The sequence below is a fragment of the Myxine glutinosa genome, chromosome 10 (genome assembly GCF_964187855.1).
Source record: "Myxine glutinosa chromosome 10, kmMyxGlut1.1, whole genome shotgun sequence".
NCBI classification, from domain to species: Eukaryota; Metazoa; Chordata; class Myxini; order Myxiniformes; family Myxinidae; genus Myxine; species Myxine glutinosa.
The window spans coordinates 37,539,568-37,553,766 of NC_136270.1; the positions used below are offsets into that span (position 1 = coordinate 37,539,568).

Sequence of the window (14,199 nt, forward strand, 5' to 3'; positions counted from 1 at the left end):
CAGTATGGAAGGCAAATTGAGGGACATGAGGGACCAAGCGGAAAGGGAAGTTAAACAAATGGAGCAGCAGATAGAGGGGGTCAGAATGGGGGTAGAAACCAAACTGGATGCTCACAGGGAGGAAATGGAGCAGATGAGGGTGGCATCTGGGCAGGAGATGCAAGTGATGGGAGAGGAGATCAGAAGAGGAGTGAGTGAGGAGGTCGGAGGAGTGCGCGAGGAGGTGAGGCACTGTAAGGAGCACATGGAGAAAGAGGTGAGAAAGGGGACTGTAAAGTTACAAGGGGGCATAGAGGACCTGACGCAGGAGGTGGAGCAGCTGACGGTGGGACAGACGGAGTTAGTGGAGCAGGTTCAAAGGAACACTGCGGTATTAGGAGGTTTAAAAGCGACACAAAACGACATAAAAAACGACTTGATAGCGACAAAGAGGGAATGTCAGATGGTACGTGAGGGACTGACAACGAGGTTGGACGAGGTGATAGAGGTAATGGAGACGAAGGACCGGCAGGTGAGGACGCACCTGGAAACGGTCAAGGTAGCCTTGGAGGACGAGCTTGAGGAGACGTACCGGGGAATAAAAGAGGTGAGGCACAAATTAGAAGAAGTGGAAGAAGGGGTGAGCGAAATTAAGAAGCGACGGAGAGGGGATAACAAGGAGATAAAAGAGGAGATAAAAGAATTGGTCCAAAGTCTGTGTTTGGATCGTGATGTGCTCATTAACCGGATGAGGGATTCGCAGGTGATGGAGGAGAAGCGAAGAGGAAGAGGACCCGGTGTAAGTGGTGACCAATATGGTCGTGCGTATGATGCGCCAGGGGATTTAAGAAGCTTGGGGGTCGAGATAGACCCGGGTGTTCGTGAGAGGCCGTTGGTGAAGTGTGCGACAGGTCTGGTGTGCGAAAGAGGAGGTGTGCGAGAAAGTCCGACTCTGGGGTGTGTGAGGAAAAAGTGTGTGCCCAGGAGTGAGGGTGTTGGCGAGAATGAGTCGGTCGTAGCGCGTGTGCGAGGGAGCACATGGAAGCGTGGTGTGGTGAGTGTTACAGAGGGTGTGACGGGAGAGTGTGCGCAGGAGTGTGCGCGAGAAAGGTGTGTGACGGACAGGTGCATGAGGAAAGAGTGCGCTGTCAGAAGTAAGGAAGAGTGTCCACCTGTGGTGAGTGTTACAGAGGGTGTGACGGGAGAGTGTGCGCGAGAAAGGTGTGTGACGGACAGGTGCATGAGGAAAGAGTGCGCTGTCAGAAGTAAGGAAGAGTGTCCACCTGTGGTGAGTGTTACAGAGGGTGTAACGGGAGAGTGTGCGCGAGAAAGGTGTGTGACGGACAGGTGCATGAGGAAAGAGTGTGCTGTCAAGAGTAAGGGTGAGTGCGTTGTCACGAGTGGAGGTGAAAGTAGTGAGAGTGACATGGAGCGTGAGTTAGTTGTGACAGGTGAGCGAGGATGTACACCTGGGATGGAAGGATGCACACCTGGAATGGTAGAGCGTGAGTGGGAATGCACGCTGGAGTTGGTGGTGAGGCACGTGGTTGGGTGTGCGAATGAGGGCACACCTGTGATTGTCACAGAGGAGGTGACCGAGGAGGGGGCGCGAAGCGGTGTATTGGTGAGGTGTGCGACCAACGAATGTGTGCCAAAGTGTTCGGTGGTCAGGTGTGTGACCAAGGCTGTGAGTGGAATGGGTGTACCTGGGTGTGTAAGGAAGGGTACGAGGAGCATGGGCACAGCTGGATGTGTGAGCAAGGAACGGGCTGCGGGGTGTAAGCAAGCAGGTGAAGCATCGACGGTGACCGGGTTAAAGGTTAGGTCGACTTTTAGCCGAAGCAGGCCCTCGGTGCGTGCCGGGCCTCGCTTTGAACGGCCGCGTCCAGGCTCCACTAGGCGGAGCTGGCAGCCCGATAGGAAGGGTCGTTATGGCGACCACGTTTTGTTGAGACGTGCCGGCAGGTCGAGATCGGGACATTGGATGGCTCCACGCCGAGGTGATGCGTGGGAGCTCGGCCCGGGTAAGCCCCCGTCCCTGTCCCGAATGCCGGACGCATCCAGCCGCCGGCACAAAACAACCAGCATCCATTGCTTGGCTTCACGAAGCCGGGCTTTGGACAGGGATTGGCGCACCGAGAGGCAGTAGTGAGTAGACTGGGTGATGAGGTTAGTGTTTTGGACCCAAAATTAGAGAAAAACAAAATTTGATGATTGGCAAAGGATTGGCAGTAGTGATTGGCAGATGATGGGCAGTGATTGGCCAAATTTTTGATTTGTTGAAATTTGATGTGCAAAATTGGTAGTGAGAGACCCCCGATGTGGTGGGATGGCAAATCCACCATCCTTCACAGGGGTGGGGCAAATGCGCAATAGTTTATGGGGTGTATGGCAGTGAAAACTAGCCCGGGTGGGTTAGGATATGGTGTGTAGGGATCTAGCGAAGATGACATTAGGTAACGTTAAGGTTAGTTAGTGACTGATACCTGTAGTGGGGACGCAGGTAGATTAGAGTGGATGATAATGACGAGGGAGCGCAATAGTTTAAAGGGACGACTGGGAAGCGCAAGTTTCAGAAGGGAGTAGTTAGATGAGATGATGCTGTGTGAGAATTGAACAGGTGTGATTGCACAGGTGTGCAATTGGACAGGTGTGTGGAGCAGTGTATGAGTAGTGAGTGTGTGGATCAGCGCGAATGCGCTTGGGGAGAGAAGGGTGCAGGTGGCACCAGGTGTGAGAGCACAGGTGTGCAAGTACAGGTGTGTGGAGAGAGTTGGAGTGAGTGGTACGGAGTGGTGTGCATGGTGCGAAGGTGTGGATGGGGGAAGAGTGGACCCCTTTCACGAGTACCCGGGGCGGGTAGTGTAAGTGTTAGGTAGAGGGTGCAGGTAAATTGTGAATGGATATTGGCATTTGTGGTGCGGTTGCAGAATGGTGTTGTGAATGGGTGCATTAGTGTTGTGGAAATGGCTGGGCGTGTAGCCTGTTAGTGTGTGTAGTTGGTTGGGCACTCCACCACTGTGAGGATGTCGGCCAGGTGAGGCCGCAGGTGGGCTCTGGGAGCCGGTAGAGTTGTGGATGGGGCCCGAGGATCCGGAGGACGGACCCGGGTAGCCCAGTGCCAGAGAGGGCACCGAGTGGGGAGAGTGCCAGAGGGCCTGCCCCAGTTAGTTAGGTTAGGGTAAGGAGCAGGTAAGCTCGGAGGCAACTGCAGTGGTGGAGGTGTGCAGGTGGGTAGACCCACTGGGAGAGGTACACGTCGCAGCCCAGAAATTGTACGAGGGCACCGGGAGATGAATCGGGGGAGTGAGACCCCAAATTGAAGAGCACCACAGTTTGGCCAATGGGAATTGGTTTTTAGAACCCATAGTGTAAGAGGGCCAATGGTTTGGCCGGAGAGAGACCCCGGGTAGTGTAAAGTTGTTAAAGTCATTTAGGAAATAGTTAGGATTGATGAACCTGTCGCACCATACGCAGCCACTTACCTGTGGTGATGATGATGACTCCACACCTGTGTTTTCTTTGTTTTGTTGCAGGAGATGAATTGCTGTGAGGATTGTGAGACGCATCACGACGTGGATGAGACATTGGGGTGATTCCATCTCTCCCTCCTTAGGAGGGACTGATGATGAATTGGTGATGGCAAATTTTGATGTGCAGTTGGAGATGGCAAATTTTGATGAGAGTTGAAAATGGCAAATTTGATTGGTTAGGAGGGAGAGAAGACGAATTTGGTTTATGGGAGGAACGGGGAAGACAGTAGGGATGTTTGTCGATTTGTAAAGTAGATGTTTATGGGTAGTGTTGTGTTTTGTGGATGCAGTAAGGGGTAAGGGAGGGGCCATGTAGGTTACCTGGTGGGGGGGGGCGTACGATAGGAACGTACCTGTCTCACCTGGTTCCCATGTGCCCCCAGTGTGCATCACCTTACATTGCGTGCACTTTTGCGCCCTTACCACCTTACTCACTTGTTGCTTCTTTTGTCTCCCACCTCCGAGGATCTGGCTTTGGGGTAGAGAGAGAGGAGAGAGAGAGGTGCTGGCTGCGCAGTTGTGGGCCTGCACTTTCGCTGTTCGCTGCCTGGATCGATACACCATATGGACCGCAATGTTTGTGGCCACCCACAATGGACCGCAGTTCGTTTGCGGCCAAGCACCACCCGGGGATGGACCTATGGATCACCGTGGCACCTATGCCATACAGGTGAACCACTAATAGTTAACACCACCAAGTGCACCACAAGAAGAGCAAGAGACACCTGCAGGGTTAGGGGTTGTCGAATTTATTTTTATTCCAATGAACAATGGTGACTGCACCGATTGGTGGTGGGGTGGTGCTTTTGATGCTCGGGAAGGGTGCTCTGCACGTTATTAAAGGCCGTCGGCCACAGAGCACTCGTGGGTTGGTGTATCGATGTTGGCAAGCGCGCTCTCTCTATGCATAACATCTGCATGTGTTCCTCCAAAAACAGGTCCTGGATCGTAGTGTAGATATCAGCGTAATCTTGTAAATAATGCTCCCTACCGGCTGTATGTTTAGTTTGAGAATTCTTTCCGGATTCGGTTATCCTGTGGGTGTGTTTCTGTGAGGAGAAGGGTGCAACGTCGCAGGGGGACATATTTACTCATTTGTGAATATCTGTAAAACTGTCGCACTCAGGGTAGAGTTAATAGTAGAGGGAACTACATTGCGTGCCACACTAAAGTAGGTAAAAATTTATCGGGTCGGGACGCCCCGAGGGTAGAGAAGGGTGCAATGTTGCGAATATGGAATTTGGCCTCCATATCCGCTTGTAAATATTCCCCTATTTTCTCCAATACTCCCCAACTTTCCCCGATCCCCCATTCCCTAGTCCCATTGCATGTAAATAACAATCAGTAGAGCCGACCTTCCCCTTATTCCCCCATTAAATGTCGTGCCCAGGTCCACCGCACCACACGTAGACAACTTTCGGACATCTTCCTAGTTATTCTTATTCTATGTCAGTTAAGGCCTCGTCTCCATTAATTATGACTCTTCGTTGCACCAGAATGTGATTATATGGCATCAGTAGTGAGTTTAGGACCTTTCCCATACCTCCTCCCATCTTCTTCCCCAAACAACAACAATAACAACAACTACAACAACAATTACAACAACAACAGAGGAGATGGCGGCGGAGCGGGGGAGGATGCGTCCTCACACCGGCTCGATTAGCTCCAGACCATGCGCTCCACGGGGTTACCCCGAAGGGGCTGGCTGTCAGCTCCTCGTCAGGGGCGGAGCCAGTAACCCCCCCCGCACGCACCCAATGAGAAGCAACGTGCCGATTCCACGAGGCGGAGCTAACGAGCCGAGGGCGTGTCACTCCCCGCCGGATATACGCAGCCGCTTGCCGGACGTGACGTCAGATGCGCCTCAGCTTGGAGACTGGAGAGAGAAGCCACCGCCACCCCCAGCGCGACGATACCTCCCCGCATCTCTGGACCGGACCGAGTCGATTCTGCCTTGAGCCAAGAGTGCACCTTGAGCCATCGCGACCTGCCTTTCCTTTTCATCAACCCCCGTGTGAGTCAGCATTTTGTCCCGTGTGTCTGTCGTCTGTCCGGGGTTAATATAAGAGTGTGTCTAAGTGCCTGTCTTCCTGTAATATACCTCTAGCCCCTGTAATCTAACCTTTTTCCGTACGAATATACTTGAGAATCGAAACGTTGGTGTCGTATTGTGTGATTGTAATCCAGCCGGGTGTCTTCTTTTTCTTATTGAGCCAGCGTAGCGCGACTTCGTTAACGGCGAGTATAGTCGGGTAATTTGTGCGGACACGACGGCCATTCCGCTCGGCCCACTTTAACATCAAAGTCGTGTCTGTAACAATATATATATATGTATGTGTATATATATATATATATATATATATATATATATATATATATATATATATACATATATATATATATATATACATACATACATACATACATACATACATACATACATACATACATATATATATATATATATATATATATATATATATATATATATATATATATATATAATGTGAAAGATACGTGAAAGCCCACTTGGAGTTTGCAAAAAAGCACCGAAAGGACTCTCCGACTGTGAGAAACAAGATTCTGTGGGCTTTCATGTGTCTTTCACTGAGGAGAGGCGCCACTCTGCCATAAAGCCCAGATCGGTGGAGTGTTGCAGTGATGGTTGTCCTGGAAGTTTCTCCCATCTCCACACAGAATCTCTGGAGGTCAGCCAGAGTGATATACACACACACCGAATGTGAAGCCCAGATAAAAAATTTACGCTGTCATAAATAATTGTTTCAGCATTGATAGATCTCGCAAATATATATTTTATCTTGAGTCCATATACGTTTACTTTGTTTTAGGAACACTAATGTGTGCATAATTTCCACATATTTGAACAGAGCAAAAAAAACAGTACGATTTAAACTTGTCTATTCAGCAGTTCTCATACAATCGGTCGGCATTAGTGTCTTGTCATCTGAATGCTAAATACCTCAAAATTCACTGTGCCATCGATAGGTTTTATTGACGTTGGAATACCCAGATTCACTTTGACCTTTTGTGTGATGTTGTCACTTCTCAGAGTCATTATATGATCGCAGTGTGGAAAAAAGCAACGCAGAGTTGCTGTTGACCCCTTTGGGTTGGCAGCACACCACCTTGGAGGGCCTACGTGTTGAGAATGGGGAGAGACAGACCATGGAGCGATTGCTGTAAGTGTGTCTGCTTGTACCTCCACTCATATTCGACCTGCTATTTTGTACCTTGGTTTTATGTTATTTTGTTGGTTTGATTCTTGTTTTTATTTCTCTCTTGTTAAGATAATGTCTAAAGAGTCATTAAAATGGCAGAATAATGTGTAAACACTGTATACTTCTTGTGCACATCTTCTATGCAAGATTGAAGCTCATGGAAGAGTGAGATGATAGAAGGTAGATTGGATGATAGAAGGTTACATTTACACCAATCCGGAGTGTGCATGAACAAGAAGTAGTGCTGTACCCGAACCGAGTTCTCGAACTTTGTGAGTTGCGATTCCGAGCCGAGTTTGATTCAAACCGGGGTTGGCTGTCCACTCGGAAAATAATTCAGATATTTTCCTGTTGCATGAACTCAAATCTGAGATGAGGGCTGACCTTATCTGCCACAGGTGAAGCAACATTGACAAGAGGAGCAAGGCTTTTCCAGGGAAATGGTCCCAGGCAGATAGAAGGTAGCCAAAGAAGGGGAAGGATGGTTTTAATTGAGTAAACAAAGGAGATGTGAGTGCAAAAAGGTGGAATTTGAGAACCTTGGACTGATGCCTTCTGGGCTGCAGAGTTAAGACTAGACAGAACCTTATTTGCCAACTTGGGTGTGAAAGGCAGTGTGTATGAGGGTACTATAGATTGGGTAAGTGAGTCTCGGAGGCAAACACCGAGTTTAGACATTCTGCCTCGTCTTTTGGTGAGGCCATTTGATGTGAGCGAGCGAATGGAGGGGGTGAGGGGTTATACCCCAAAGACTGGCTGGCCAAAGTACCACCCAGACTTTGAGGAAGGTGATTGGTTGGAGATTTTGTCCTTGGGATTAGCAAAACATATTCTGGGTTGATTAAGGATGGACATACACTTGTTGCATACCGAACGCAGTGACATAAAGTTGCCCTCATTTGGGTTTGTCATCCAGACTGATCTATTAACCCGAGAAGTTGTTACTGAATCATTACTGTTAAACCCCGGTTGACATCGGGAATGAGTTCCTGAAAGGTGCGACGAATCGACACAAGTCAAAGCAATTTTTCTCAGAATTAATGGTTTACGTGGGGATATGTTGCCAACGTCGCCACTTCACAAATTATATTTCGCCTCTTCCCCATGATATTACCCTTTTGTGGTTAATGACAGTTATATTCAAACCCACATGTAAAAAAAACCCCAAAAAAAACAATTACCAGACATTTAAATTTAAATAAAGAACATATTTTAGTTTTCATTTTTCTTTGCTTTGGTACCTCTGATGGAAGTGGTCGTCCCAGCCCGCCATGAACATAGGCATTGCTATAGATCGTACACACCGTAGTCGGAGGCAAACTTGATAACCTGGCGATATCAACCACGTTCACGAATAAATCGCAGTAGAGTACATTTATTTATGCACGACACAAAGTAGTTTGTTTACAGTGTAGGTGGAGGCGAGGGCTGAGGCGACGGATACAAGAAAGGATGGATGCAGCGACATAAATGTGCGTTGAGGCGACACGAATCAGGTATTTGGTATTACTAAAGTGGTGACATATTTGCAAGACGATGTAAAAGAGGGAGACATGAGTCGGCATATGACTACTAATTTTGGTGTTAATAGTTTATGGTTGTTAATACTCTTTCTTCTGTTAACATTGATGCAGTGTGGCTGCGTCGGTTTTTACAGCGGAATTGCTGACCGTGTTATCCCTCCCAGCACCAGGCAATCAAAACTTCCAACCTATACCACAGTAGTATTGTTCCTATGTATGTATGTATGTATGTATGTATGTATGTACACTACCAGTCAAAAGTTTAGGTACTTTACTGGTGTACTTAACACTTAAAAGCAGAGGCGTAGTTTGACTTCTCTATTTGGGGGCGGTGGAGGCGGGAGCAATGGCTTAATATTATTACCTTCGCCACCAAAGGTGGATGGAGGTTATGTTTTTACCCCTGTCTGTTACTTGCTGGAAAAGACTCCGGCAAGTATGTTGGTTGGTTGGTTTGTCTGTCTGTCTGTTTGTGCGCAGTACTACGTCTACATCGTTGCACATAGCATCGCCAAACTTTACACACACATTTGCCTTGCCCTGGAATAGACTGTAGTCTAGTAGGAAGACTAGGTCCCCCTGCACCCCCCGGAGATATACTTCTAATCAGTGTTTCTAGATTGGAAACAATGTGTAGAAAATGACTAGCTATGGCCCCAAGCTGAAAAAATGTCCCACATACCATTTGTATGCAAATTACTGCTGCCATTATCAAAAAAACGATTTTTGACATATCTCAGCCAATATTGCAGATAATTGAAAAATGAAGGTGTCTAGACCCATGTTTTGAAGGGCATAGATCATGATAGAACTATTCATAACATGATTACATGTGTCTATGGTATACTAGTATGCATATTAATGCTGTAATTACAAAATAATCAGTTTTACAAATGATAAGGATACGTTAATACTGCAGATAACTTAACATGGTACATAAGGGGTCTAAACCCAGGTATTTTCAAGGTTAAATGTCAACAAGATGCTCCTGAGTCTTGCATAGGGGCGGGACATTGGCAGTAACATTGGTACCACTCAACTTTTCTTCCCACCATTGACTTTGTATTGCGAGAGATTTTCACTTGCTTATTTAAAGGTTTCTCACCCAGCCCACGTAAAATCTACCAACTCCTGCTGTTAACTCCCAAACATATTTTTTTATGTTATCCAATCACAGTGCAGAAATGACAGACTAGAGATCCAAATTAGTGCTGCTATAGCTGCCATTTTACATTTCCATCCATGTAACATGCGCGCTCGCGCGCTCGTATCAATTGGTAATGTCGCGCGCTCGTATCAATTGGTAACGTTGATGTTATTGAATACCTCAGTTGAAAGTTCAGTCTTCCATTCCATCTGTGTGTTGTTCTTGGTATTCATCCTCCAATCTAGCCAGGTAAGATGCTAACTATAATGTTACTCACACTCTTGACTTCAGTTTCTGCATGAAATCATAAACAGGCAGAATAACAGCTGAGCCAGCTAGCACCATGTTAGCTAACGTTAAAGCTAGCCTCATCTATGTACAGTATGTTCCTAATGTCGGTGTAACTTAAACTTTTGTTAATGCCAAACATGAGACATATCTGTTGACTTCTGTATATGAATTGAACCAGAAAGAGGCACGACAGCTGAGCTAGCTACAGTAACTTAGCACAATGTTTCATTGGCCTAGATAGCTAACGTTAGTGTGGAAGAATTTAGATGTTTTAGCTATTAGCACTTTTGATGCCACTAAACATGGTTTAGTCAGCTAAAAAGTACCCTAGTGTAGAACATGACTCAGAACCTCTGTTACCTCACTGAAAACTCAGAGCCTCCTTTCACAGGCACTTTTAACATCATTCGTGATTTCTTATTTGTCATTTAACAGTGATGGTAGACATCGACAGCAAGCATGCCCAAAAGAAAACGGAGTGTAGAACCTGCAGCCCAAAGCTCTCCTCCTACATGCATCCTTCATGTACCATCCATGTCTGATCATGGGGATTTCACGCCCCTCCGTAAAATTAAAGGATCTGCTTCAGAAAAACTGCAACTGCTTCAAAAGATCCGGGATAGACGTCTCAACCAACCGCATGACTCCCCATGTCGTATGCAATCAGTATGTGATCAGATCCCGGCAACTCTTCCTGATGACCTAGAAAGAGTAGGATATCACAGCAAGTGTTATAAGCACTTTGTCCGCCACTTTCATCGTCTGGGAGATGATACAGAACCAGGGCCATCAACCTCATCATGGCATCACTCTCCTCGTAAACCAGGAGGTTCTGCTGAACCCATCTTCCCGCCAGAGTGTATATTTTGTGAGAAAGTTGAGACCAAAGATGCTCATCGCAATACTGAGAGGCCTACAACCTTCCCATCCTTTAAAAACAAAGAAAATGCATGGGAGCAAATCGAAACACGGGCTGAGAAAATGGGTCTCTATCGACTCCATCGAAAGGTGAAAAACAAAGACCTCTTTGCATGTGAGGCCAAACACCATCCGTCATGTTTTAAAGCTTTCCGCACAGCATTCTACAACTATGAGCGTGCGATTCACAGAGCCGAAGCACCAAAGGAGCAGGCTTGCATGTCAGCCGCCCATGAAAAGGCATTCAACTCAGTACTGGAACACATTCAAACCCAGGTCATCCAGCAGAATAAAGTTCTACAGCTTTCTTCCTTGCGCTTGCTCTATGTCGAGGAACTGAAACTGAATGGATATGAGAACTCAAATTATCGGTCAGAGAAACTACTGAAACGCCTACAGAATGACCCAATCAAGGAGCATATCCACTTCACGAAGGTTGATCATGACAAATGTGATGTCATTTCTTTCTGGCTTGTGCACAGCTCAAACATAACAGTTTCCAATGCTCTCGCACGAGCATTCACACTCGGAAGCACAAACAAGAACCAAAATGTTGCCCTCCAACTTCGCCAGGGTATTCTACAGGCTTTCAGAGAGTGTAAAGACCAACCATGGCCACCAACAGCTGAAGACATGGAGCTCAATCCTGAAGACATCCTACCTCCAGACCTTGTCCGCTTTCTCAGCGTGCTAATGACTGGCAAGGAGGGCATCGAGACAGAAAAGGTGAAGCGTCTGGTCTTCTCCATTGGACAAGATCTGTGCCGTGCAGTGTCAGATGGAAAATGGAAGTTACCAAAGCACATTCTCCTCTGTGTGACTGTAAGGCACCTGTTCCGAAGCAAACAGCTCACCACAATACTACACAGGCTTGGACACTCTGAGAGCTACGATTTCGCCTTGGAGTTGGAAACTGCTCTCGCCAAGGTCCTGGATGAAGTCTCAACTTATCGTACACCACAAATTGTGACAGGAGAGGGCAACCTTGTATTCCACTGTGAGTGGGACAACTTGAATAAAACCACTACCAGTGTGCACGGCAGCAACATTGTAAACAGTGCTGGAGGAATCATGGTGCAGGAGGTCAAGCCCGGGTTCGAGAGCAGCAAGGACCGAATGCTACCTACCATCAATAGGTCACAACAGCGTAGCCTGAAGGTCGACACACCAAAAACTCTCCCACCCTTGCACTTTACTCGCGTTGGCCCGAAGTTCCCTGAAGGCTCATCATTCACACCGCCAGCAGAGAATGACACAGTCTATGCCACTACGATGCAAGAGTACTACATCTGGCTCTTCATCAGATACATCGGAAGCTGTGGCCTGCAGCCTGTGCCTGGGCTAGGGGGTTTCACCTCTGCAACTGGTTCTCCCCCACCCAGCAAATCAACAGTCGACTACTGCACGCCTATCCACCAACCGATCACAGACAACGCAGTTGTTCGTGAGCTACTGAAGCGTTCCGAGGCAGCAACTGCTGAGGTGGGTCAGAGATGGGTCCTGAATACATTTGATCTGGGTGTCTGCATGAAAGCCCTTCCCATCATCTGGCGCTGGCCAAATGAATTTGCTAGTCATGTAGTAACGATTGGACCCTTCCACACATCCATGAACTACATCGGGATGCTCACTGGACACAAGATGCGTGGTTCTGGATATGCAGAGATTCTCTTTGAGGCACAACTAGTAACAAGTGGATCTCTCAAAGGTGTTCTCAGTGGAAAGGCCTACGCAAAGTCCCTCTTTTGCCTCAAAACAGTGTGTGAGGCAATGGAGAGGCTGTTGATGGAGAGATTCACTGAGGAGGAGAACATCATGATCTCTGACCCTGCTGTGCTTCTCAGAATGACCCAGTCTTGCAACCGAGAGCACCTCGATGAAGCCCTCAAAGACCCCTCAACTCTACTCCTCATCAAAAAGTACCATGCCTTTGAGGAAAAGGTGCGCAAGGGCCACCTGGGGAAGACAGCTGCCTTCTGGATGTCGTTCATTACCCACTGCCATCTTGTCTTCATGCTCCTCCACTCTGTGAAGACCAACAACCTCCAGCTGTTTCACAAGTGTAACGGAGAGATGGCAGATATCTTCTTCGCCTTTGACGGACACAACTACTCCAGGTTTGTGTAGCATACATGGTAAAATGTATAACCATCACTGAGTAGATTTTAATTGATTATTTTGTAATTACAGCATTAATATGCATACTAGTATACCATAGACACATGTAATCATGTTATGAATAGTTCTATCATGATCTATGCCCTTCAAAACATGGGTCTAGACACCTTCATTTTTCAATTATCTGCAATATTGGCTGAGATATGTCAAAAATCGTTTTTTTGATAATGGCAGCAGTAATTTGCATAAAAATGGTATGTGGGACATTTTTTCAGCTTGGGGCCATAGCTAGTCATTTTCTACACATTTTTTCCAATCTAGAAACACTGATTAGAAGTATATCTCCGGGGGGTGCAGGGGGACCTAGTCTTCCTACTAGACTACTGTGCCCAATTTTTAACTCTCTAGGCCCAAGGCCTCCATTATGACATCATAATTCGACAAGTGCAAAACTTCATCCAATCAGATGCAATATTTCTTGAGCGCCATGTCGGCATAAACTGGTGGAGAAAAAAAAAAAAAGATGACGTCTTCGGTCACGTGGTTCGGCCGCCATCTTCGAAAAACCGAAACATTTTGCACCTCTATATCTCCGAAAGTGCTGAATAGAAAGAATTGAGACATGACTCATTGTAACGAACTCTCCATGGGGAATAAAATATGTTAATGATGATGTCATAGGTGCCTCCATTATGACGTCAAAATTCGACAAGTACAAAACTTCATCCGATCAAGATGAAATTTATTGAGCATAATGTAGGAATAAATTAGTTTAGAAAACAAATAATGATGACGTCATCGGTCACGTGGTTCGGCCACCATATTTTTAATTCCGGCAAGTCCTCGGTCTCTGACCGATTTCTAGTCTGTATGTTTACCTTCGCAAAAGCGGAAGGTTATGTTTTGATCGCTGTGTATTTATTTGTATGTCTGTGTGTGTGTGTGTGTGTGTGTGTATGTTATTCGCATAACTCAAAAAGTATTCAACCGAATTGCATGAAATTTGGTGGGATGATTGGTTATTATACGGGACACATTTGATTAGATTTTGGGAGCAATCGGGTCAAAGGTCAAGGTCAAGGTCACGAAAAGGTCAAAATCGTATTTTTGTTGTTCTGTTCCCTACACTCCCATGCCAAGTACAGAACAGTAGCTGCGGCGAAGGTATGCGCTCTACCGAGTGCCCGTTCTAGTTGTCTGTTTGTTTGTTTGTGAACAAAATATCTCAAAAAGTTGTGGATGGATTCGGACGAAATTTGGCAGAGATGTAGCGTATGTGACAAGGACGAAATGATTAGATTTTGGTGTTGATTGGGATTCGGATCCGGCTACTATAATTTTTTAAGTGATTCTTCACCATTGGGAGACAGGGCCAAAAACGATACATAGCAGGATATCTCAAAAAGTTATCGATGGATTTGGACGAAACTTGTTGGACAGGTTGTGTGTGT

At 46.7% G+C, this 14,199-nt stretch overlaps 1 protein-coding gene across 6 annotated transcripts in view; it reads left to right on the top strand.

Annotated features, from left to right (window-relative positions):
• Nucleotides 1-14,199, top strand: part of PIKFYVE (phosphoinositide kinase, FYVE-type zinc finger containing) — a 156,790-nt gene that overhangs the window by 62,538 nt on the left and 80,053 nt on the right. For all 6 annotated transcript variants that reach the window (XR_013624711.1, XM_068127483.2, XM_068127486.2 and 3 more), the window contains exon 14: nt 6,583-6,712. Coding sequence is in view for 5 of the 6 variants with exons in the window: in XM_068127483.2 (XP_067983584.2) it covers nt 6,583-6,712 (130 nt within the window). In the remaining variant the exon portion in view is untranslated. The remainder of the gene's footprint in view (nt 1-6,582; nt 6,713-14,199) is intronic.